The 24,681-nt window shown below is 45.3% G+C and overlaps 1 protein-coding gene across 1 annotated transcript in view; it reads left to right on the top strand.

Moving 5' to 3' along the window:
* The window catches only part of msh4 (mutS homolog 4), a 108,141-nt gene extending 92,376 nt beyond the window's left edge, over positions 1-15,765 (top strand). Inside the window, exons 17-20 of the mRNA XM_041207852.1 lie at positions 2,683-2,811; positions 7,491-7,665; positions 12,617-12,705; positions 15,589-15,765. Coding sequence (XP_041063786.1) covers positions 2,683-2,811; positions 7,491-7,665; positions 12,617-12,705; positions 15,589-15,765 — 570 coding nt within the window. The remainder of the gene's footprint in view (positions 1-2,682; positions 2,812-7,490; positions 7,666-12,616; positions 12,706-15,588) is intronic.
* The last annotated feature ends 8,916 nt before the right edge of the window (positions 15,766-24,681 follow it).

Genomic DNA, 24,681 nt, shown 5'->3' with positions numbered 1-24,681 from the left:
AGCTCATTCTTCTTAATGCAGCCAAGCAACACTTTTACAGAGCTTTGAAATAATCTCATTATTTCCAGCATCATGGGCTCTATCCAATTTGTTTATTTATTTGGAGTAGCTCTCTTACCCCCAACTAATCCAGACTAAGGAGAAGCTAGACAAGATAAAGGAATAGAAGGTTATGCTGATAATATGAAATAAAGGGTGGGAAGAGGCTCATTTGCAGCATAAACACCAGCTCATTTGCAGCATTAACACCAGAATGTGACAGGTTCGGCTGCACATTGTAACTTACTTTGCAGCAATGCAAAGTGACAGTGTAGCTGCAAGCTTAGCCCTGAAGTCAGACTGACCATCTCTGAAATCCCCCATCTATCAGAATACGTATAATATTTTGTTTAAAGAATTTAGGAATCTGTTAGACAATAGGCAAGAGTCATGTATTTTTGCATTTGGTGATTTATTAAAAAATGTCCCTCAACATCCAGGGTTCCCTGGATTTGTTGGTCCCACCCTTTATCTTTACTGGAATATGTTGGCCCTGTACTCTCCCTATTTCTGTCTTGATGGGGAAACTATTGGAAGCAATTCTGAGGGACAGAATTAAGCTACACTTGGAGAGGCAGGGACAAATCAAGGACAGTCAGCATGGTTTTGTTAAAGGGAAGTTGAGTTCTGTTGAAGGGTCATGAGGACTCAAAATGTCAACTGTGCTCTCCTCTGCTGATGCTGCCAGACCTCCTGAGTTTTTCCAGGTATTTCTGTTTCCGTTTTTGTCATGTCTGACCAATTTGATTGAATTTTTTGAAGAGGTGACCAGGTGTCTAGATGAGGGCAAGCATTTGATGTTGTCTACTTGGACTTCAGCAATGCTTTTCATAAGGTCCCGCATGGGAGACCGATAATGAAGGTAAGAGCTCATGGGATCCAAGGCAGTTTGGCCAATTGGATCAAGAATTGGCTGAGTGGCAGAAAGCAGAGGGTGATGGTGGAGGAGTGTTTTTGTGACTGGATGCCTGTGGCCAGTGGGGTTCCACAGGGATCGGTGTTGGGTCCCTTGCTGTTTGTGGTATATATAAATGATTTAGACTTGAATGTAGGAGAGTCGATCAGTAAGTTTGCAGATGACATGAAAATTGGTGGGGTGGTAAATAGTGAGGAGGATAGCCTTAGATTACAGGAGGATATATACAGGCTGGTCAGATGGGCTGATCATTGGCAAATGGAATTTAATCCGGATAAGTGTGAGGTGATGCACTTGGGCAGGACAAACAAGGCATGGGAATACACGATGAATGTTAGGACCCTGGGAAGTACCAAGGATCAGAGGGACCTTGGTGTGCATATCCACTGGTCCCTTAAGACAGGTAGATAAGATGATTAAGACGGCATATGGGGTACTTGCCTTTATTAGCCGAGACATAGATTATAAGAGCAGGGAGTTTATGCTGGAACTGTACAAAACGGTGGTTAGGTCACAGCTAGAGTATTGCGTGCAGCTCTGGAATCCGCATTATAGGAAGGATGTGATTGCTTTCGAGAGAATGCAGCGGAGATTTACCAGGATGTTGCCTGGGCGGGAGGGTTTTAGTTATGAGGAGAGATTGGATAGACTGGGGTTGTTTTCCCTGGAGCAAAGGAGATTGAGGGGGGACATAATTGTGGTGTATAAAATTATGAGGGGCATAGATAGGGTGACAGGAAGGAACCTTTCCCTTGGTAGAGGGATCATAACCAGGGGGCATAGTTTTAAGGTAAGGGGCAGGAGGTTTAGAGCGGTTGTGAGGAAGAACTTTTTCACCCAGAGGGTGGTAGGAATCTGGAATTCACTGTCTAAAAGGGCGGTAGAGGCAGAAACCCTCATAACATTTAAGAAGCATTTGGATGTGCACTTGCGCTGCCAAGGCATACAAGGCTATGGGTCTATTGCTGGAAAGTGGGATTAGAATAGTTAGGTACTTGTTTGACTGGAGCAGACTTGATGGGCCGAAGGACCTTTTTCTGTTCTGTAGACCTCTATGGCAACTTTGTCTGGTCGGTGAGCAGGGACGGGCGTGCATCCCAATGTCAGCCCACGTCATTTAGATCTTCAGACCTCCTGTCAACAGCCTGTTAAGGCCATTAAAAAATAATTGAAATGATTAATGGACCTGCCTTAAGGTTGGCAGGCAGATAAAGAGCCCAGGCGGCCTTCTGAAAAAGCATAAAATCTCATCCACAGGCGGGATGAGGTTTGATGAGGGATTTAAAAATTTCAGAATATTTTAAATAAAAGTTATGGACATGTCCCAACTCCTGTGACAGTATCACATGAGGGGACATGTCAGTGAAACTTTTTCTATTCTTTAAATTGGTTTTCACATTTAAGCTGATCTTCCTGAGGCAGCACTTTGCCTCAGGGAGATCTATGCGCTCTTCCGTGCGCATGCGTGACAGAGCACACAGACCTGCTCAGGGAATCCCCCCCCCCCACCCCCGCCTGCACAGGGAGCGCAGAAGCGCTTCTGGGTGGACGTCACGCTGGGGGGGCCTTAACTGGCCCACCCACGTAAAATGGCGCGCCCCCGACCTGGGACGCCGATTGGGAGCCCGCCCGCTCCTGTGCAACCCCTCCCCCGCTGACGGGGCAAGATCCTGCCCTGTGACTCTTAAGATAAAAGATTAATTATGCATCTCTTCCCTTTCCTGCAGATAACATACATCATGCATAATGTCACTGATCAATCTCTCATTATAATTGATGAATTGGGTAGAGGCACCAGTACAGAGGAAGGCATTGGTATCTGCCATGCAGTCTGTGAATTTCTGCTCAGCTTCAAGGTAAAGGTTTTGATCATTTAAGTCTTTGTGTGAACAATCTTTGGGATTTATAAGGATGACAGAAATGAGAGGTTACACATAATAGGAAAGGGTGAGCAGGCTGGGGCTCTTTACTTTATAAAAGAGAAAACTGAGGGATAACCTGATAATGGTCCTTAAAATTATGAAGGGATTTCATAGAGAAGAATTTTACAGTCCCCCACTGGCAGATTTGCAGTGGGGGGTGGGCCTGTAGAATTCCCCGGTTGGCCTTCCTGCTCACCCCCAACTATCCACAATTTTACAGGGGGCAGGTGAGGCCTAAGGCGGACACCCACCCTTGCCCCAGTTGAGGCCCTTAAGTGGCCAAATATTGCTGCAACTTTTTGGCTGGAGGAAGAATGTCTGGAAGTGACATCCATGGAAGAGGCCTTGAAGTTTACCCTGCTCAGGACTTGGGCAGGAGAGGGGGGTGCCTTCATCACTGGCCCACTTTCCACATCATGTGCTGCCCGCCACCCCTTCCCACCCATGGTCTGCTCCCTCCACACCTGAATCTGGGAATGGCTTGTTGTCCCAACGGTGGCCAGCACTCCCAGTGGCTATCACATTGGCCAGCAGCTCTCTGAGGTGGCACTTCCTCCTGAGTGAGGTGTGGAAATCCTGCCTCAGGCCAATTAACACTGCTGGGCATTAGTGGGGATTTGTTCCCCACCAACTCTTTAGGTAGCAGAGCAGGAAATTCCACCACCTGTAAAATTCTGTACATGGGGTAGATGTGGGGAAAATGTTTCTACTTGACAGGGAGCCTAGAACTAGGCCCTATAAATATAAGAAAGTCATGAATAAAGCCCGGGCATTCAGGAAAAACTTTTTTACTCAGTGATTAGGATGTGAAACTCACAAAGGCATGGGGTAGGTGAGGCAACACCATAGATACATTTAAGGGGAAGCTTGATAAACACAGTGGGGAGAAACAAGTAGAAGGATATGCTGATGGTGTGAGATGAAATAAGGCTCATATGGAGCATAAACATGAGCATGGGCCAGTTGGGCCAAATAGCTTGTTTCTGTACTGCAGACTCCATGTAATTAACCTTAGCAGAAATCTCAGTGCGAGGATAAAGTGGGTTTCCCAACACTATCACAGAATCACACAGTGCAGAACAGGCCCTTCGGCCCATCGAGTCTGCACCAACACGTGAGAAACACCTGACCTACCTACCTAATCCCATTTACCAGCACTTGGCCCATAGACTTGAATGTTATGATGTGCCAAGTGCTCATCCAGGTGCTTTTTAAAGGCTGTGAGGCAAACCGCCTCCACCACCCTCCCAGGCAGTGCATTCCAGACCGTCACCACCCTCTGGGTAAAAAAGTTTTTCCTCACATTCCCCCCTAGACCTCCTGCCCCTCACCTTGACCTTATGCCCCCTTGTGACTGACCCTTCAACTAAGGGGAACAGCTGCTCCCTATCCACCCTGTCCATGCCCCTCATAATCTTGTACACCTCGATCAGGTCGCCCCTCAATCTTCTCTGCTCCAACGAAAACAACCCAAGTCTATCCGACCTCTCTTCATAACTTAAATGTTTCATCCCAGGCAACTTCCTGGTGAAATCCCCGCCAGTGCAATCACATCCTTCCTATAATGTGGCGACCAGAACTGCACACAGTACTCCAGCTGTGGCCTCACCAAGGTTCTATACAACTCCAACATGACCTCCCTACTTTTGTGATCTATGCCTCGATTGATAAACTTGGTTTTATATAGTAGTCATTAGAGAGTACAAAACTTGAGTATTGCTGAAAATAGGGACATGCTGTCTAAACTTTCATCTTGCACTCATCAAGACAGATTGTAAGATTACCAACAGTATGAACATACGAAATAGGAGTAGAATTAGGCCATTCGGGCCCTCGAGCCTGCTACATCATTCAATAAGATTATGGCTGATATGTTTGTGTTTCAAATTCCACATTCCCATCACCCCTGTAAAGGGATCATGAATTTATACTGCATGAGAAGAGAGTGCTGATTGGTTGGCAAGTGGAGTCTGGTAGAGGCATGCCATGGAGAATGCAGCAGGGAACAGTTAACTTCCAAGCTTTTGTTTAAAATCAAACCAGATAGATCGGCTCTAATTGGTCAAGCCATGGCCATATGGGAATGAACTAGGGAATGGCTATACCCAAGCTTTTGTTTAGTTGAAAAAGGCACGATGCATGGACATGCTCCTTTTGTCTGCAAAGGACAGAGCTCTGTGTATGAATATATGTGTCTTCTAGCATGCGCAAATGGGCCACTCTGCGACTGATAATCTTAAATTAGTTTTCAGCATAGTTAGGATTGTTTAGCAAATGCCCAATCACGGAATCACTTCTAGTGTTGAACACCTATGTTTTGAGTTTTACAAGCACGGGCTGGTTGGGTATGGTCAATACTTTGTCTGTTGCAAACAGCCAAAGGTATGTGCTGTTTGACACGATCTGCCAGTTGTTGGGATATATGGCCTTTCTACCTGGTATCACACCGGCACTTGCAAACTCAAGACTTAGTGTTCAACATTAGATGTGATTCTGCGCTTAGACAGCAATTGCTAAACAATCCTGTGCTAAGAATTATACTGACAACCATTTTAAGATTATCAGTTGGGCTCGAATTGTGGCTCACTTACATGTGCTAGAAAGCATATATATTCATGCACAGTGCCCTGTCCTTTGCAGACAGAAGGAACATGTCCATACATTGTACCTTTTTCAACCAAACAAAAGCTTGGGGGGACAGCCATTACCTGGTTCATTTCCCATGGCAATGCCTTGACTAATCAGACCTTAGCCGACCTGCCTGGTTCATATTTGAACAAAAGCTTGACAGTTAATTGTTCCCAGCTGCATTCTCCATGGCAATGCCTCTTCCAGCCAGAGTCCACTTGCCAATCAATCAGCACTCTCTAATGCAGTAAAAATTGTTGTTCCCTTTACTGTTGGTAATCTTGTGATCTGTCCTGAAGAGTGCAAGACAAAAAATTTAGAAAGTCTGTCTCTTTTTTCAGCAATTTATATAGCACTTTTGAAGTGTTATCATTTGTCAGAAGTGCAAATGCCAATTTGTGCACACCAAGTTCCCACAAACAGCAATATCCAGATAATTTGTTTTACTGATTTTGATCAAGGGCTGAATGTTGACCAAGAAAACCAGGGTTGAAGACCCCTGCTCTTCTTTGAAATATGCTGATGGGACCTTTTATGTCCACCTAAAGGGACCTGACAGGACCTCAGATTACCTTGCTCAAATGAAAAGACTGCACCTCCGACAGGTGAGGTGAGAGTGACTGCCCTTGAAATCAAGGCAGCATTTGACCGAGTGTGGCATCAAGTAGCCCTAGCAAGGAGTCAACGGGAATCTGGGAAAATTCTCCACTGGTTGGAGTCATACCTAGCACAAAGGAACATGGTTGTGGTTGTTGGAGGTCAATCATCTCAGCTCCAGGACATCACTGCAGGAGTTCCTCAGGGTAGTGTCCTCGGCCCAACCATCTTCATCAGTGACCTTCCTTCCATCATAAGGTCAGAAGTGGGGATGTTTGCTGATGATTGCACAATGTTCACCATTCACGGCTCCTCAGATACTGAAGCAGTCCATGTCCAAATGCAACAAGACCTGGACAATATCCAGGCTTGAGCTGACAAGTGGCAAGTAACATTTGCACCACACAAGTGCCAGGCAATGACCGTCTTCAACGAGAGAGAATCCAACCATTGCCCCTTGACATTCAATGGCATTACCATCACTGAATCAACCACTATCAATATCTGGGGTTACCATTGACCAGAAACTGAACTGGACTAGCCATATAAATGTTGTGGCTACATAAGCAGGTCAGAGTCTAGAAATCGTATGACGAGTAATTCACTTCCTGACTCCCAAAGCCTGCCCACTGTCTACAAGGCACAAGTCAGGAGTGTGATCGAATACTTCACAATTTGCCTGGATGAGTGCAGCTCCCACAACACTTCAAGAAGCTTGACACCATCCAGGACAAAGCAGCCTGCTTAATTGGCACCACATCCAAAAACACTCATTTCCTCCACCACTGACACACAGTAGCAGCAGTGTGTACCATCTACAAGATGCACTGCAGGAGCTCACCAAACCTCCTTAGACAGCACCTTCCAAACCCATGACCGCTCCCATCTAGAAGGACCAGGGCAACAGATAGATGGAAACACTGCCACCTGGAAGTTTCCCTCCAAGTCACTCATCATCCTAACTTGGAAATATATTGCCGTTCCTTCACCGTCGCTGAGTCAAAATCCTGGCACTCCTTTCCTAACAGCTCTGTGCATGTACCTCTACCCCATGGACTGCAGCGGTTCAAGAAGGCAGCTCACCATGACTTTCTCAAAGGCAACTAGGGTTGGGCAATAAATGCTGGCCCAGCCAGTGAAGCCCACATCCCATGAATGAATATTCAAAAAAAGATTAAAAAAAAGCAGCATTCCCTCAGTACAACACGAACTGAGAGCATCAATCTAAATTACGTATCAGATCTCTGGAGTGGGGTTGCCTCAGAGGCAAGAATGTTACCCACTGAGCAATGGTTGACTCCTGATATCCTGTAGATTGAAACAATCTTTGTTGAAATGGTTTTGTTTGATATTTATCATTTGAAACAAACTGCTTTCTTTCCATTCAGGCATTCACACTATTTGCCACTCACTTCCTGGAAGTCTGCCAACTGGATGCTTTGTATCCTAACGTGGAAAACAACCACTTTGAAGTTCAACATAATCAAAGCAACACTGGAAACTACAATAAGATTGTCTACACATACATTCTCTCCAAAGGTTGTACCGAGGAGAAAAACTACGGTAAGGTGCAGGACATGGTAACTTTGGAACAGTGGGGGGAGGGGGGGGGAGCATTCAGCTGCTTGAGCTTGATTTGTCATTCCGTTAGCCCGTGGCTGATCGGCAGGGCTGATCGGCACCTCAACCCTATTTGCTTCATATTCCTTAATGCCCTTCCCCAAAAAAAACTTACTAACTCAGCCTTGAAAGTTTCATCTGACTCAGCATCCTTATACAGGTGAGAATTCTGGATTTCCATCACTCTTTGTGCGAAAAAGTATAAAATTTCTGGTTTCAGCGCCACAGATAACTGAGTAGGCATTCGATTATTTGTAAGTAATTTTAAGGTGGTTTATTAAGAGAATTAAGAAACAACAGTTTAGATATGATACCTTAACTAATTAGACAGAAAAATGTATATGACCCGTAGCAATCGAGAGCAGTTTACTGATTTACTGAAACGGTTGGCACAGAATGTGTTGATCTCATCTTCCTCCTCCTCCTTCTCGCCCATTCTGAAGAAGGCAGCTACTGATGAGTACTGCAACCTCAGCAGTAACTCACAAGGACCTCACCTGGACCCCTCAACAAGACATCACCGTGTACAACCCCACCAGGACCTGGCCCTTGTGTGTGAGCAGCTGTTAATATACCCTTTTCCTGGGCGCTGGTAGCTTACCTAGTGTCAATCATCAATTCAAACTTTTCTGACCAATGGACACAGGGCAGTTACTCAAAACGTCAGGGTGATTAGCACCCCCACCCCTTTGTGCGTCACTCTGCTCGAGGTCAGCTTTTTAGTTTACATCATGCTGAGGGTCATATTCTTGTAACATTTTAAACACCTCGATCAGATCTACCTTCAGTCTCCTGTTCATTCTCAAGTGATTAACAGGCAAGTTTATGCATTCCCTTAAGTGTTAATCAGGTTCTTCAAATTTAAACTTTACTCTTAACTTTGATGAAAATTATTTTTTTTGATTTAAACATACACATATTTGACAGGTACTGATCCTATCCCCAGAATAACTTCATATAATGCTGATGTATACAAAAAGCTCATTTGTCCTATCATCACAATCAAGATAATTTTTTGTTATTCACTCATGGGATGTGGGCACTGGCTAGGCCAGGGTCTATTGCCCATGCCTAATTTCCCTTGAGAAGGTGATGGTGAGCTACCTTCTTGAACTGCTGCAGTCCCTATTGTGTAGGTACACCCATGGTGCTGTGAGGGAGGGAGTTCCACTCAACGACAGTGAAGGAACGGCGATATATTTCCAAGTCAGGAAGGTGGGTGGCTTGGAGGGGAACTTGCAGGTGATGGTGTTCCCACGCATCTGCTGCCTTTGTCCTTCTAGATGGTAGCTAAATTGTGACAGCTGTGACTGCAATAGAGGAATTGATCTGAATTTCATATAGTTTTGTTTTGGCTGTTGAACTTAAAATGAGAAACTCAAGTATCAAGTAACGTGAGTTGAAATGGAAATAGGTGATCTAACTTGTAGCAGCAATTGGGATTCTAAACTGGCCTCATAAGATCATAACATAAAAAATAGGAGCAGAAGTAGGCCATTCAGCTCCTTGAGCTTGCTCTGCCAGTCAGTAATGGCTGATCTGATTGTGGCTTAACTCCACTTTCCTGTCCACCTCCCATAACGCTCGAGACTCCCTTGTAGATCAAAGATCTCTCTAACTCAGCCTTGAATTTATTCAATGACCCAGCCTCCACTGCTCTCTGGGGAAGAGTCTTTGTTCGCTCCTCACAACTTGCTTTCCTACCTATCTTGAAGTGTTACATATGTGATAAAAGCACAAAATGCTGGAAAAGCTCAGGAGGTCTGGCAGCATTTATCATGCATGGTGGTGGTGGCAGTGAAATTTTTAATTGACCCAGCATTCTTTTGGAGAGTTCCAGATTTTCACTAACCCTTTGTGTGAAGAAATGCTTCCTGACATCGTCCATGAATGGCATAGCTCTAATTTTTAAGATTACTCGCCCTTGTTCTGATATCTATCACCAGAGGAAGTGGTTTTTCTTTATTTCAATGAAATCCTTTAATAATCTTAAAAACCTTGATTAAATCACCCCCTTAATCGATAATATAATACAACAGCATTCAATAGAATACAGCCTGGTCTATCTCCCTATACCCATGCAGCCCATAATCTGCATTCATTAATGGATGGAAAATCAAAGGCTTGTGTTTGTGTGATTTCCCAATGTGTGCGACTGCCTGATTCATGTTCTAAGTGGATAAGACTGTATGCAGCAGGAAATTACACCCAAAATACATAATACCTTGTGGTCATGTACAACAGCAATTAAGTATAGGTGAGAATTGATGGCCTTACCAGCAATGCCCTCATCCTGAAGATGAATACATTTTTTTAAATAGGGAGAGTGGCAAAGGATATGGCCTGAGCACTTGAGGATCCAAGCTAACAATTTGGATCTTTGCAAAACCAGGCTTCATCCAGCACCTTAAACATCCACACTCTCCACCACTGGTGGATTGTGGCTGCAGTATATACTGCAGCAATTCACCAACACTTCTTTGACAGAACTTCCTAAACTCATGCCCTCTGCCTCTTGAAAAGACAGTGGCCGCAGATGCATGGGTACACCATCCTCTTGAAGTCACAAACCAGCCCAACTTGGACATATATTGGTGGCTCTTTCACTGTTGTTCAAAATCCTGCAACTTGCTCCCTAACAGCGCTTTTAGAGCATCTTCACCACATGGACTGCAGCAGTTCAAGAAGGTGGCTCACCATCAGCTTCTCAAGAGCAATTAGGAATGGACAATAAATACAGGCTTTGCCACCAACACCCACATCCTGAGAATGGACTTCAGAAAACTTATTCACTTATTTGAACATGCAGGTTAACAAAAATCAATGTGAAGAAGTAACAATGGTAAAGGCAAGAAAGATATTTTTGGAAGTAAATTCACAGCCAGAGTTACTTTAATCATAAAACTTTTTACTCTATGTTCTGTGTAATTGTTATGACACAGCAGTTGGTAAAGGCTGATTTGCTTAAATCCCAGAGGGAAACTTGAACAACTGTCACAAGCTATATTTTCAAATGGTATGTTTGAGATGCAGCTCTGAATTCAGAAGAGGGAGATGGTGACAAAGTGGTATTGTCACTGGACTAGTATTCCAGAGACCCAGGGTAATGCTATGAAGACCCGGGTTTGAATCCCACCATGGCAGATAGTAAAATTTGAATTCATTAAAAATCTGGAATTAATTTTGATGATGACCATGAAATCATTGCTGATTATCATAAAAACCCATCTGTCTCACTAATGTCCTTTGGGGAGGAAATCTGCCACCCTTACCTGGTCTGGCCTATGTGTGACTCCAGACCCACAGGTTGACTCTTAAATGCCCTCTGAACAAGAACATTTAGGGATGGGCAATAAATGCTGGCCTAGTCAGTGATGCCCACATCCCATGAATGAATTTAAAGGTTTTTTTGTATAAAACTAAATTAAGCATTTATTAATTTAGCAACTAAATACACATGTCTACAAATGAATACCATAATAACTTTTAAACATATCCCCAAATTAATCACTCCCAGGTAAATCTTCATCAAAGCAACAATAACCCATAGGGCAGAATTTTGCCCTTGATGGGTGGGTGGGCGGGCAACCGAACTCCACTGCCAAAACAGGCCCTGCTGCCATTTTATGTGGGCGGACCAATTAAGGCCCGCCCAGTGGGCCGCCGGACAGGAAGTGCTATGCGCTTCCTGTGGGGGTGGGGGGGGGAAATTCCCCAACTACCAGAGTGAGCTCTTTCACGCATGCATGCGAAAGAGCGCACTGCTCCCTGAGGCTAAGTGCTGCCTCAGGGAGATCGCTGAAAGTTTTTGAAAGTTTAAAAATAGAAAAATAAAACAATTATTAACATGTCCCCCTCATGTGACAATGCCACATGAGATGGGACATGTTAATAAATATCACAGAAACTTTATTAAAGCTTTTTAAAACCGACATGAAACCTCATCCCGCCAGTGGATGCGGTTTCATGTTTTTTCAGAAGCCCGCTGGGGCTCTTGGCCTGCCCGCCAGCCTTAAGGTTGGACAGGCAGGGCCTTTAATTGATTTAACTACCCTGATTATGGCCTCAATTGGCCATTGACAGGTCGGCGGGTGGACAGCTGATCTTGCTGTCCCCCCCCGCCTTCCTGAATATTTAAATGATTCCCCCGACACCATCCTGCATCATTTTCGCATCGGTGAGTGGGCCCCGCCCCCTGCTCGCCGACGGAAAAATTCTGCCCATAGATTTCGAACAGACACCAGGCAAAGCACATTTGACCTTACAAATTCAAAATGAGGTCCCTTGCAATTTAGTTCCTTTGCAGACACAGTTGTAGGGCTTACACACTGCTTAGATCTTATATTCCTCTGACCTGCACATACAAAATTCCTTTCTGTTTATACCTAGCCTTCCCTTTGAATGTAAATTCTTGTTGTATCACTAGGTTTTTGAACCCCACCTCTTCTAACAATAAAACCCCTGTGTCATAGCACCAGTTTTACTAGGAATATAAACACATTGCTTAGTGTCTGCTAACTAGGTGCATGATTTTACTCCCTTCTTTTGAATGGTTTATTCAACAAGTGCAAATGTACTTTTTACCTTCTAGCTTTACGTTTATCTAATTAACATCTCAAACTATTACACATCAAAGCACCCAGGCTAGCTGGCTTTAATATAATTAAGCCACAGACAAACACAGACCCTACTAAAAGTCCAGTTTAAAAATAATTTCCAAAAACATTATACACATTAATATCTCTTCATGACAGTAATCAAGTGCTGCTTGGGGTATTTTGTCTGTTATTTTCCTTGACCCGTGGGCATCTCATACTACTGCTCTGAATATAAGTATCAGCTGCCATACAATTCTCCTCTTGCTTAATGTCATGTTTTTGTTCTTTTGCATGAGGTTTGAAAGCTGCTGAAGTTTCATCCCTTCCCCCATCAATTGTACTTGATGCTAAAGAAATCGCGTCTCAGATCACCAGGCAAATATGGGTAAATGATTAAAACCAGGGTTACAGAGTAGTAGTTGTTTCATAGTCTGTCAGATGGAAATATTATACACATCTTTTTATTTCAAAAGCATTTGCATTACAATCAATATCGTAGAAATCATACTGTGGTCCTATTGGGATTACCAGCGCTGGTTGAATGTATTCATTGTCCAATCCCTAGCCTCCAATACGTCCCTCATGATCCCATTATTGGTTGCTCTAAAAGTTCCATCAGTTTGAAACTCCCGCACACTCCCACTATTGGTCTTCCAATATGTCCATCCTAGTGATATCCCGGCCTCTAAATCCTCCCATTGGTCTTCCAACAAGTTAATCCTAGTGACCCCTGCCTTAACACTCCTTCCATTGTCATCCAACATGTCCAACCTAGTGACACTCTGCTCTCATACTTCTCCTATTGGTCTCCCAACATTTCTATCCTTGTGATGCCCCACCCTCTCATTCCCTCCATTGGTCGCCTGACATGTCTATCCTAGTGATACCCTGCCCTCGCATTGCCATTGGTCTCCCAATTGTCTGTCCTTGTGACACCCCATTCTCACACTTCCCCTGTTGGACTCCCTACATGTTTATCCTAGTGACACCCCTCTCACACCCCCCCCCATTGGTCTCTCAACATAACTAACCTTGCGATGCCCTGCCCTGCCCCACACTCCCCCCATTGGTCTCCCAACATGTCTACCCTTGTGATGCCCTGCCCTCACACAGCCCCCATTGGTCTCCCAATACGCCTATCCTAGTGACACCCTGACCTTGCACTCCTGCCATTAGTCTCCCAATATGTCTATCCTCACTATGCCTGCCCTCACACTCCCCCCTATTGGTCTGCCAACATGACTATCCTTGCGATGCCCCACCCTCACACTCCCTTCCCTCCCCCAACCCCAATTGGCTTCCCAACATGACTATCCTTGCAATGCCCACACTCACACCCCCAACCTATTGGTCTCCTAATACATTTATCCTAGTGACACCCTGCCCCCTCACTCTCCCTACTGGTCTCTCAACATTTCAACCCTAATGGCGCCCTGCCCTCACACTTCTGCCATTGGTTTCCCAACATTTTTTTTTCATTTACGGGATGTGGGAGTTGCTGGCTAGGCCAGTATTTACTGCCCAGCTCTAATTGCCTTTGAGAAGGCGGAGGTGAGCTGCCTTCTTGAACTGCTGTGGTGTAGGTACACCCACAGTGCTGTTAGGGAGGGAGTTCCAGGATTTTGACCCAGCAACACTGACGGAACAGCGATATATTTCCAATTAAGAATGGTGAGTGGCTTGGAGGGGAACTTCCAGGAGGCAGTGATCCCATGGATATGCTGCCTTTGTCCTTCTAGGCAGTGGTGCTGGGTTTGGAAGGTGCTGCCTAAGCAGCCTTGGTGAGTTTCTGCAGTACATCTTGTGAAGGGAGTGAATGTTCGTGGAAAGGATGCCAATCAAGCAGGCTGCTTTGGATGGTGTCAAATTTCTTGACTGTTGTTGGAACTGCACTCATCCAAGCAAGTGGAGAGTATTCCATCACACTCCTGACTTCTGCCTTGTAGATGGTGGACAGGCTTTGGGAAGTCAGGAGATGAGTTACTCGCCACAGGATTCCCAGCCTCTACCTGCCCTTGTAGCCACAGTATTTATATGGCTAGTCCAGTTCATTTCTGGTCAATGGTAATCCCAGGATGTTGACCATGGGGGATTCAGCGATTGTAATGCCATTGAATGTCAGTGATCGATGGTTAGGTTCTCTCTCTTGTTGGAGATAGTCATGTCCTGGCACTTGTGCAGCATGAAGATTACTTGCCGCTGGACAGCCCAAGCCTGGATATTGTCCAGGTCTTCCTGCATTTGGACATGGACTGCTTCAGAATCTGAGGAGTCAGGAATGGTGCTGAACATTGTGTAATCACAGGCGAACATCCCCACTCCTGACCTTATGAAGGAAGGAAGTTCATTGATAAAGCAGCTAAAGATGGCTGGGCCTTTCCTAGTGATGCCCCACCCTTATACTCCCCCATGGTCTCCCAAAATGTCTATCCTTGCGATGCCCCGCTTTCTAAAAGTGAACAATCTCTTTGTTACTGGGATAGAATGATTTTTCAGATTGTTAATTTTCTCATCTCCAATATTTTTACAAGTTATAAATGAAAGTGCTCAAAGAAAATGTTAATGTCCCTATGATTTTCTCCTGGGTGTTACTCAGAAGTATCCTCGAGATTAAATTTAATTCATGGAAGGTTAGCAACCTCTGATATTCTGGAGACCAAAAGTCTTGTGCTTGCTAATTTCCTCACCTCTGGCCTGCTTCCTCTGACATCAGAAATCATGCTTAAAGGAAAAGAAAGTTTTGTGTTTATAGAACATCTTTCACAACCTCTGGTCATCCCATAGCATTTTGCAGCCAATGAAGTACTTTTTGAAGCGCACTCACTGTTGTAATGTAGGGAATACAGCAGCCAATTTGTGCACAGCAAAGTCCCACAAACAGCAATGTGATAATGACCAGATTATCTGTTTGATGCTGGTTGAGAGTTAAAAATTGGCTAGGCCATCAGGGAGAAGTTCCCTTCTTCAAAATGTGCCATGGGTTCTTTTATGCAGAGCCTCAGTTTAATGTCTCATCTGAAACACATGTCCCTCCAACAGTGTAGCGTTCCCTTAGTACTGCACTGGGAGCGCTAAGCTGGATTGTGGGTTCGAGACTCTGGAGTGGATGTCAAATCCATGATCCTCTGATGCAGAGATGAGATTGCTGCCCACTGAGTCATAGCTACTAAGGAAGGCTGGTGTGTTTTTCAGATAATAGGAGATATCGTAAGTTTGCCTAGTGATTCTTTGGTAGAAATCTGACTCATTGGTTTTTGCTAAATTGCAGTGTAAACAGAGGAACACTGCCGAGTCTCTGCAGCAGAGAGCAATGCATCAGCTGGCCACCAGACTGGTGCAGGCAGCTAGAAACTCATGCCTGGATCCAGATCGTTTGCGGATGTATCTAATGGGCCTTCGTAAAAGGTATGAAGCAGACTGCCTCACAGCCCAGCAGCCTCCATAGACACATACTTCCCTCTGAGAACAATTTAGCTCCAAGCAGTAGAGCCGTTAATAACATGATGTTTCAAAGCACAGTTGTCATTTGAAAAAAGTATTGCCCATGCTTTGCTGCCAAAATAAAGGTGTTATGAATGTGTGTAGTGCTTAGTGATTTGTGGCAAGGAGAGAGGAATCACCAGAAGTTGCTGGATGATTTGCGCCTTGTGAAAATGGCATCTCACCCTTCGTGAAACTAACAGGGAGGTTGCTACATTTGTGTATTAATTATCCATTAAACTTCACAGAATCGCACAGTGCAGAAGAGGCCCTTTGGCCCATCGAGTCTGCACCAATGTGTAAGCAACACCTGACCTGCCTACCTAATCCCATTTACCAGCACTTGGCCAATAGCCTTGAATGTTATGACATGCCAAGTGCTCATCCAGGTACTTGTTAAAGGATGTGAGGCAACCCAACCTGCTAGTGCATTCCAGACTGTCACCACCCTCTGGGTAAAAAGGTTTTTCCTCTCATCCCCCCTAAACCTCCTGCCTCTCACCTTGAACTTGTGTCCCCTCGTGACTGACCCTTCAATTAAGGGATCCACCCTGTCCATGCCCCTCATAATCTTGTACACCTCGATCAAAGAACAAAGAAAAGTACAGCACAGGAACAGGCCCTTCGGCCCTCCAAGTCTGCGCTGATCATATTGCCTGTCAAACTAAAACATTTTACACTTCCAGGGTCCGTATCCCCCTATTACCATCCTATTCATGTATTTGTCAAGCTGACTGTTAAACACCACTTTTGTACCCGCTTCCACCACCACCTCTGGCAGCGAATTCCAGACACTCACTACCCTCTGCGTAAAAACCTTGCCCCGCACATCTCCTTTAAAGTTTTCTGCTTTCACCTCAAATCTATGTCCCCTAGTAATTGACTCTTCCACCCTGGGAAAAAGCTTATATCTACTCTGTCCATGCCACTCATAGTTTTGTAAACTTCTATCAAGTCGCCCCTCAGTCTCCGTCGCTCTAATGAGAACAATCTGAGTTTCTCCAACCTCTCCTCATAGCTAATAACCTCCAAACCAGGCAGCATCCTCGTAAACCTCCTCTGCACCCTCGCCAACGTCTCCATATCCTTCTGGTAATGTGGCGACCAGAATTGCATGCAATATTCCAAGTGTGGCCTAACCAAGGTTCTAAACAGCTGCAGCATGACTTCCCAGCTTTTATACTCATTACCCCTGCCGATGAAGGCAAGCATGCCATATGCCTTCCTGACTACTTTATCCACCTGCGTTGCCACTTTCAGTGACCTGTGGACCTATACACCCAGATCCCTCTGCCCGTCGATGCACTTAAGGGTTCTACCATTTACTGAATAATTCCTGCCTGTATTAGACCTTCCAAAATGCATTACCTTGCGTTTGTCTGGATTAAACTCCATCTGCCATTTCTCTGCCCAAGTCTCCAACCGATCTATAACCCATTGTATCCTTTGACAATCCTCTTCACTATCTGCAACTCCTCCAACCTTAGTGTCGTCTGCAAACTTACTAATTAGTCCAGTTACATTTTCCTCCAAATCATTTACATATACTACAAACAGCAAAGGTCCCAGCACTGATCCCTGCGGAACACCGCTAGTCACAGCTCTCCATTCAGAAAAGCACCTTTCCACTGCTACCCTCTGTCTTCTATGACCAAGCCAATTCTGTATCCATCTTGCCAGTTCACCTTTGATCCTGTGCAACTTTACCTTCTGTACCAGTCTGCCATGAGGAACCTTGTCAAAGGCCTTACTGAAATCCATGTAGATAACATCCACTGCCCTTCCATCGTCGATCATCTTTGTCACTTCCTCGAAAAACTTGATCAAATTAGTGAGACATGACCTCCCCTTCACAAAACCATGCTGCCTCTCACTAATACGCCCATTTGTTTCCAAATGGTAGTAAATCCTGTCACGAAGAATCTTCTCCAATAATTTCCCTACCACTGACGTAAGGCTCACCGGCCAATAATTTCCTGGATTATCCCTGCTACCCTTCTTAAACAATGGAACAACATTGGCCATTCTCCAGTCCTCTGGGACCTCACCCATAGCCAGTGAGGATACAAAGATTTCTGTCAAGGCCCCAGCAATCTCCTCCCTTACCTCCCTCAGTGCCCTGGGGTAGATCCCACCTGGCCTTGGGGACTTATCCACCTTAATATTCTTCAAGACGCCTAACACCTCTTTTTTGATCTCAACATGATCCAGGCTATTTACACACTCTTCTCCAGACAAATCAACCGCTTAGTCTTTCCCTGTGGTGAATACTGATGAGAAGTACTTGAGATTTTCCTTAATCCTGGTTGCCCATGACTTTTCATGACCCCTTTTAGCCCTCCTGACTCCTTGCTTAAGTTTCTTCCTACTTTCTTTATATTCTCCACGGGCTTCATCTGTTCCCAGCCTTCTAGCCCTTATGAATGCTTCCCTTTTCTTTTTGACTAATCTCACAATATCCTTCGTTATCCCAGGTTCCTGAAACTTGCCATACTTATCCTTCATCCTAGCAGGAACATGCCAGTCCTGAATTCTTACCAACTGACGTTTGAAAGCGCCCCACATGTCATTTGTTGATTTGCCCTCAAACATCCGCCTCCAGTCTAGGTTCCTCAGTTCCTGCCTAATATTGTTATAATTAGCCTTCCCCCAATTAAGCACCTTAACCCGAGGACTCCTGTTATCCTTATCCACCGGTACCTTGAAACTAACTGAATTATGGTCATTTTCCCGAAATGCTCCCCTACTGAAACTTCGACTACCTGGCTGGGTTCATTCCCTAATACCAGGTCCAGTATTGCCCCTTCCCTAGTTGGACTACCTACGTATTGTCTCAGGAAGCCCTCCTGGATGCACCTTGCAAATTCTGCACCATCCAAACCCCTAGCACTAAGTGATTCTCAGTCAATATAGGGAAACTTAAAATCACCCACCACAACAACCCTATTGCTTTTACATCTTTCCAAAATCTGCCTACATAACTGTTCCTCAATCTCCCGCTGGCAACTGGGAGGCCTATAGTAAACCCCCAACATTGTGACTGCACCCTTCCTATTCTGGAGCTCTACCCATATTGCCTCATTGCATGAGCCTTCCAAGGTGTCCTCCTGTCGTACAGCTGTGATATTCTCCTTAACCAGCAGTGCAACGCCCCCACCTCTTCTACATCCCTCTCTATCCTGCCTGAAACATCTAAATCCTGGAACGTTTATTCGCCAATCCTGCCCATCCTTCAACCAAGTCTCTGTAATAGCAATAACATCATAGTCCCAAGTACTAATCCAAGCTCTAAATTCATCTGCCTTGCCTGTTATACTTCTTGCATTGAAACAAATGCATTTCAGACCCCCAGTCCCACTGTGTTCAGTAATTTCTCCCTGCCTGCTCTTCCTCTTAGTCCTACTGGCCATATTCACTTGTTCCCAGTCATTTATTTCACCTGCTGACCTTCCCACCGCCCCCTGCCATATTAGTTTAAACACTCCCGAGTGACACTAGCAAATCTCGCAGCAGGATATTGGTGCCCCTCCGGTTTAGATGCAACCCGTCCTTCTTGTACAGGTCCCACCTGCCCCGGAAGAGATCCCAACGATCCAGACATCAGAAACTCTCCCTCCTGTTCATCTGTTCAGCCACGTGTTTAGCTGCACTATCTTCCTATTTCTAGCCTCACTGGCACATGGCACAGGGAGCAATCCTGAGATTACAACCCTAGAGGTCCTGTTTTGTAACTTTCTGCCTAACTCCCTGAACTCCCGCTGCAGGACCTCGTCACTCTTCCTGCCTATGTTGTCAGTACCAATGTGTACCACGACCTCTGGCTGTTCTCCCTCCCCCTTCAGAATGTCCTGTACCCGATCAGAGACATCCTGGACCCTGGCACCAGGAAGACAACATACCATCCTGGTGTCTCTTTCATGACCATAGAAGTGCCTATCTGACACCCTGACTATAGAGTCCCCTATGACAACTGCTCTTCTGTGCTTTGACCCTGCCCCCCCCCCCGCTGCTGAACAACAGAGCCAGCCGTGGTGCCACTGCTCTGGCTACTACTGTTGGGTTCCCCTGATAGACCATCTCCCCCAACAGTATCCAAACGGTATACCTGTTAGATCAGGTTGCCCCTCAGTCTTCTCTGCTCCAACGAAAACAACCCAAGTTTATCCAACCTCTCTTCACAACTTAAATGTTTCATCCCAGGAAACATCCTGGTAACTCTCCTCTGCACCCCCTCCAGTGCAATCACATCCTTCCTATAATGTAGCAACCAGAACTGCACACAGTACTCCAGCTGTGGCCTCACCAAGGTTCTAGACAACTCCCAACATGACCTCCCTACTTTTGTAATCTATACCTCGATTGATAAAGGCAAGTGCCCCATATGCCTTTTTCACCACCCCACTAACATACACCTCTGCCTTCAGAGATCTATGGACACACACGCCAAGGTCCCTTTGTTCCTCAGAACTTCCTAGTGTCATGCCGTTCATTGAATACTTCCTTGTCAAAATACTCCTTCCAAAGTGTATCAGCTCACACTTTTCAGGGTTAAATTCCATCAGGCACTTATTGCCCATTTGACCATCCCATCTATATCTTCTATATCTTAGACACTCAACCTCACTGTTAACTACCCGGCCAATCTTTTTGTCATTCGCAAACATACGAATCCTACCCCCCACACAAAAACAAAAATACCTGGAAAAACTCAGCAGGTCTGACAGCATCTGCGGAGAGGAATACAGTTAACGTTTCGAGTCTGAATGACTCTTCATCAAAACTAAGGAAAAATAGGAAAGAGGTGAAATTAAGCTGGTTTAAGGAGGGGTGGGACTGGTAGAGCTGGATAGAGGGCCAGTGATAGGTGGAGATTGCCAAAAGATGTCAAAGGCAAAAGGGCAAAGGTGTTGACGGTGGTGATGTTAGCTGAGATATGTGCTAATGGTGACATTAAGGATAGAAAGCAGGATGAGCAAGGCACCAGATAGCCCTAGTGGGGGTGGGGTGGGGGCTGGGATCGAAATTGGCTAAAAGGTAGAGATAAAACAACGGATGGAAATACATTTAAAAATAATGGAAATAGGTGGGAAAAGAAAAAATATATTTAAATTATTGGAAAAGGGGGGATCGGAAAGGGGGTGGGGATGGAGGAGAGAGCTCATGATCTAAAGTTGTTGAACTCAATATTCAGTCCGGAAGGCTATAAAGTGTCTAGTCAGAAGATGAGGTGCTGTTCCTCCAGTTTGCGTTGAGCTTCACTGGAACTTTGCAGCAGGCCAAGGATGGACCTGTGAGCATGAGAGCAGGGTGGTGTGTTGAAATGGCAAGCGACAGGGAGGTCTGGGTCATGCTTGCAGACAGACTGAAGGTGTTCCGCAAAGTGGTCACCCAGTCTGCATTTGGTCTTTCCAATGTAGAGGAAACCGCATTGGGAGCAGCGAATGCAGTAGACTAAATTGATGGAAGTGCAAGTGAAATGCTGAGTCACTTGAAAGAAGGGTTTAGGCCCTTGGACGGTGAGGAGGGGGGAAGTAAAGGGGCAGGTGTTGCACCATCTGCGGTTGCATGGGAAGGTGCCGTGGGAGGGGGTTGAGGTGTAGGGGGTGATGCAGGAGTAGACCAGGGTGTCCCGGAGGGAATCATCCCTGCGGAATGCCGACAGGGGGGTGAAGGGAAGATGTGTTTGGTGATGGCATCATGCTGGAGATGGCGGAAATGGCGGAGGATGATCCTCTGAATGCGGAGGCTGGTGGGGTGATAAATGAGGACAAGGGGGACCCTATCGTGGTTCTGGGTGGGAGAGGGAGGTGTGAAGGCGGATGTGCGAGAGATGGGCCGGACACGGTTGAGGGCCCTGTCAACCACTGTGGATGGAAAACCTCAGTTAAGGAAGAAGGAAGACATGTCAGAGGAACTGTTTTTGAAAGTGGCATCATCAGAACAGATGTGTTGGAGGCGAAGGAACTGAGAGATTGGGATGGAGTCCTTACAGTAGGTGGTGTGTGAGGAGCTGTAGTCAAGGTAGCTGTGCGAGTCGGTAGGCTTGTAATGAATATTGGTGCACAGTCTATCACCAGAAATTGAGATAGAGGTGAAGGAAGGGAAGGGAGGTGTCAGAGAAGAACCATGTGAAAATGATGGAGGGGTGGAAATTGGAAGCAAAATTAATAAATTTTTGCAGCTTCAGACGAGAGCATGAAGCAGCACCAAAGCAGTCATCGATGTACCGGAGAAAGAGTTGTGGGAGGGGGCCGGAGTAGGACTGAAACAAGGAATGAACCTTGGCCTGCTGCAGTGTTCCAGTGGAGCTCAACGCAAACTGGATGAACAGCACCTCATCTTCTGACTAGGCATTTTACAGCCTTCCGGCTGTAAATATTAAGTAAAACAACTTTAGATATGAATCTCTCCTCCAACCCCACCCCCTTTCTGATCTCCCTTTTTCCAATAATTTATATATGTTTTTCTTTTCCTGCCTATTTCCATTATTTTTAAATGTATTTCCATCCATTGTTTTATCTCTACCTTTTAGACTATTTTGATCCCTTACCCCATCCCCCACCCCACCCCCACTAGGGCTATCTGTTCATTGCTCGTCCTGCTTTCTACCCTTAATGTCACCATTAGCATATATCTCAGCTAGTATCACCACCGTCAACACCTCTTTGTCCTTTTGTCTATGACACCTTTTGGCTATCTCCACCTATCACTGGCCCTCTATCCAGATCTACCTGTCCCACCCGTCCTTAAACCAGCTTATATTTCACCTCTTTCCTATTTTTCCTTAGTTCTGATGAAGAGTCATTCGGACTCGAAACATTAACTCTGTTCCTCTCCGCAGATGCTGTCAGACCTGCTGAGTTTTTCCAGCTATTTTTGTTTTTGCTTTGGATTTCCAGCATCTGCAGTTTTTTGCTTTTAATCCTACCCCCCACATAGTCATCTATGTCGTTTATATAAATGACGAATAATAGGGGCCCCAGCACGGATCTCAGTGGTACGCCACTGGACACCATCTTTCAGTCACTAAAGCATCCTTCTGTCATCGCACCCTGTCTCCTACAACTAAGCCAATTTTGAATCCGCCTTATCAAATTATCCTGTATCCCTTGTGCATTTGCCCTCTTTTTAAGTCTCCCATGTGGGACCTTGTCAAAGGCTTTGCTGAAATCCATATAAACTACATCAACTGCACTACCCTCATCTACACACCTGGTCACCTCCTCAAAACATTCAATCAAATTTGTTAGGCATGACCTCCCTCTGACAAAGCCATGCTGACTATGCCTGATCAAATCTTGCCTCTCCAAGTGGAGATAGATTCTCTCCTTCAGAATTTTCTCCAATAGTTTCCCTACCACTGACGTGAGACTCACTGGCCTGCAGTTCCCTGGCTTATCTCTACAACCCTTCTTAAATAGCAGAACCACATTAGCTGTTCTTCAGTCCTCTGGCACCTCCCCCGTGGCCAGAGAAGAATTAAAAATTTGGGTCAGAGCCCCTGAGATCTCCTCCCTTGCCTCCCTCAGCAGTCTGGGGCATAAATCATCCGGACCAGATTTGTCCACTTTTAAGCCTGCCAACACCTCCAATACCTTGTCACTCCCTACATCAATTTGCTTAAGAACTTCACAGTCTCTCTCCCCGAGTTCGATACCTTCATCCTCATTCTCTTGGGTGAAGACAGATGTGAAGTATCCATTCAACAATTGAGCGATGTCCTCTGGCTCTACCCATAGATTGCCCCCTTGGTCCCTTCTTTTTCCCTGGTTATTCTCTTCCCATTGATATACCTATAGAATATCTTGGGATTTTCCCTACTTTTCCCAGCCAGAGCTTTCTCATATCCCCTCTTTGCTCTCCTAATTGCTTTCTTAAGCTCCACCCTGCACTGTCTGTACTCCGCTAACGCCTCTGCTGATTTGCTCCCCTTGTACCTGCTAAAAGCCTCTCTTTTCCTTCTCATCGTATCCTGAATATCTCTGGTCATCCATGGTTCTCTGGGCTTGTTACTCCTTTCTATCACCCGAGAGGGAACACGTTGAGCCTGTACCCTCCCCATTTCCTTTTTGAACGCTCCCCACTGCTCTTCTGTAGATTTCCCCACAAGCAGCTGTTCCCAGTCTACCTGGGCCAGATCCTGCCTTATTTTACTAAAATCTGCTCTCCCCCAATCCAAAACATTTCTTTGCAAATTGTCTACTTCTTTGTCCATAACAAGCTTAAATTGTACTATGTTGTGGTCGCTATCACTAAAATGCTCTCCCACCACCACCTCAGCCACCTGTCTGGCTTCATTCCCCAGAATTAGGTGCAGCAATGCACCATCCCTTGTCGGACCCTTTACATATTGACCTAAAAAGTTCTCCTGTACACATTTCAAGAAATCCACTCTATCCAAGGCCTTAACACTATGTCTATCCCAATTAATGTTGAGAAAGTTGAAATTGCCTAATATAATTACCCTATTATTGTTTTTACGCACCTCCACAAATTGTGCACATATTTGCTCCTCAATTATCCGCTGACTATCTCGGGGGTCTATACTAAACAACTAACAATGTGGCTGCCCATTTTTTTATTCCTAGGCTCTAACCACAAAGCTTCATTCAATTCCCCTTCTAAGATATCATCTCTCCTTACTGCATTAATTGACTCCTTAACTAATAATGGAATGCCTCCTCTTTTATCCCCCGTCTCGCCTGAGCATTCTATATCCCGGAATGTTGAGCTGCCAATCCTGCCTCTCCCTCAACCATGTCTCTATGTTACTGAAGAAAATCAGGGCTGCCTCTTAAGCACCCATTTTAATGAGGAGATTTATGTTCCTGCCATGCTACTCAACCTCTCTGGCTCAGAAGTAGAACAATTGCAACTTGGA

The sequence above is a fragment of the Carcharodon carcharias genome, chromosome 16, assembly GCF_017639515.1.
Source record: "Carcharodon carcharias isolate sCarCar2 chromosome 16, sCarCar2.pri, whole genome shotgun sequence".
Lineage (NCBI taxonomy): Eukaryota > Metazoa > Chordata > Chondrichthyes > Lamniformes > Lamnidae > Carcharodon > Carcharodon carcharias.
This window is presented reverse-complemented; position numbering and strand designations above follow the sequence as displayed.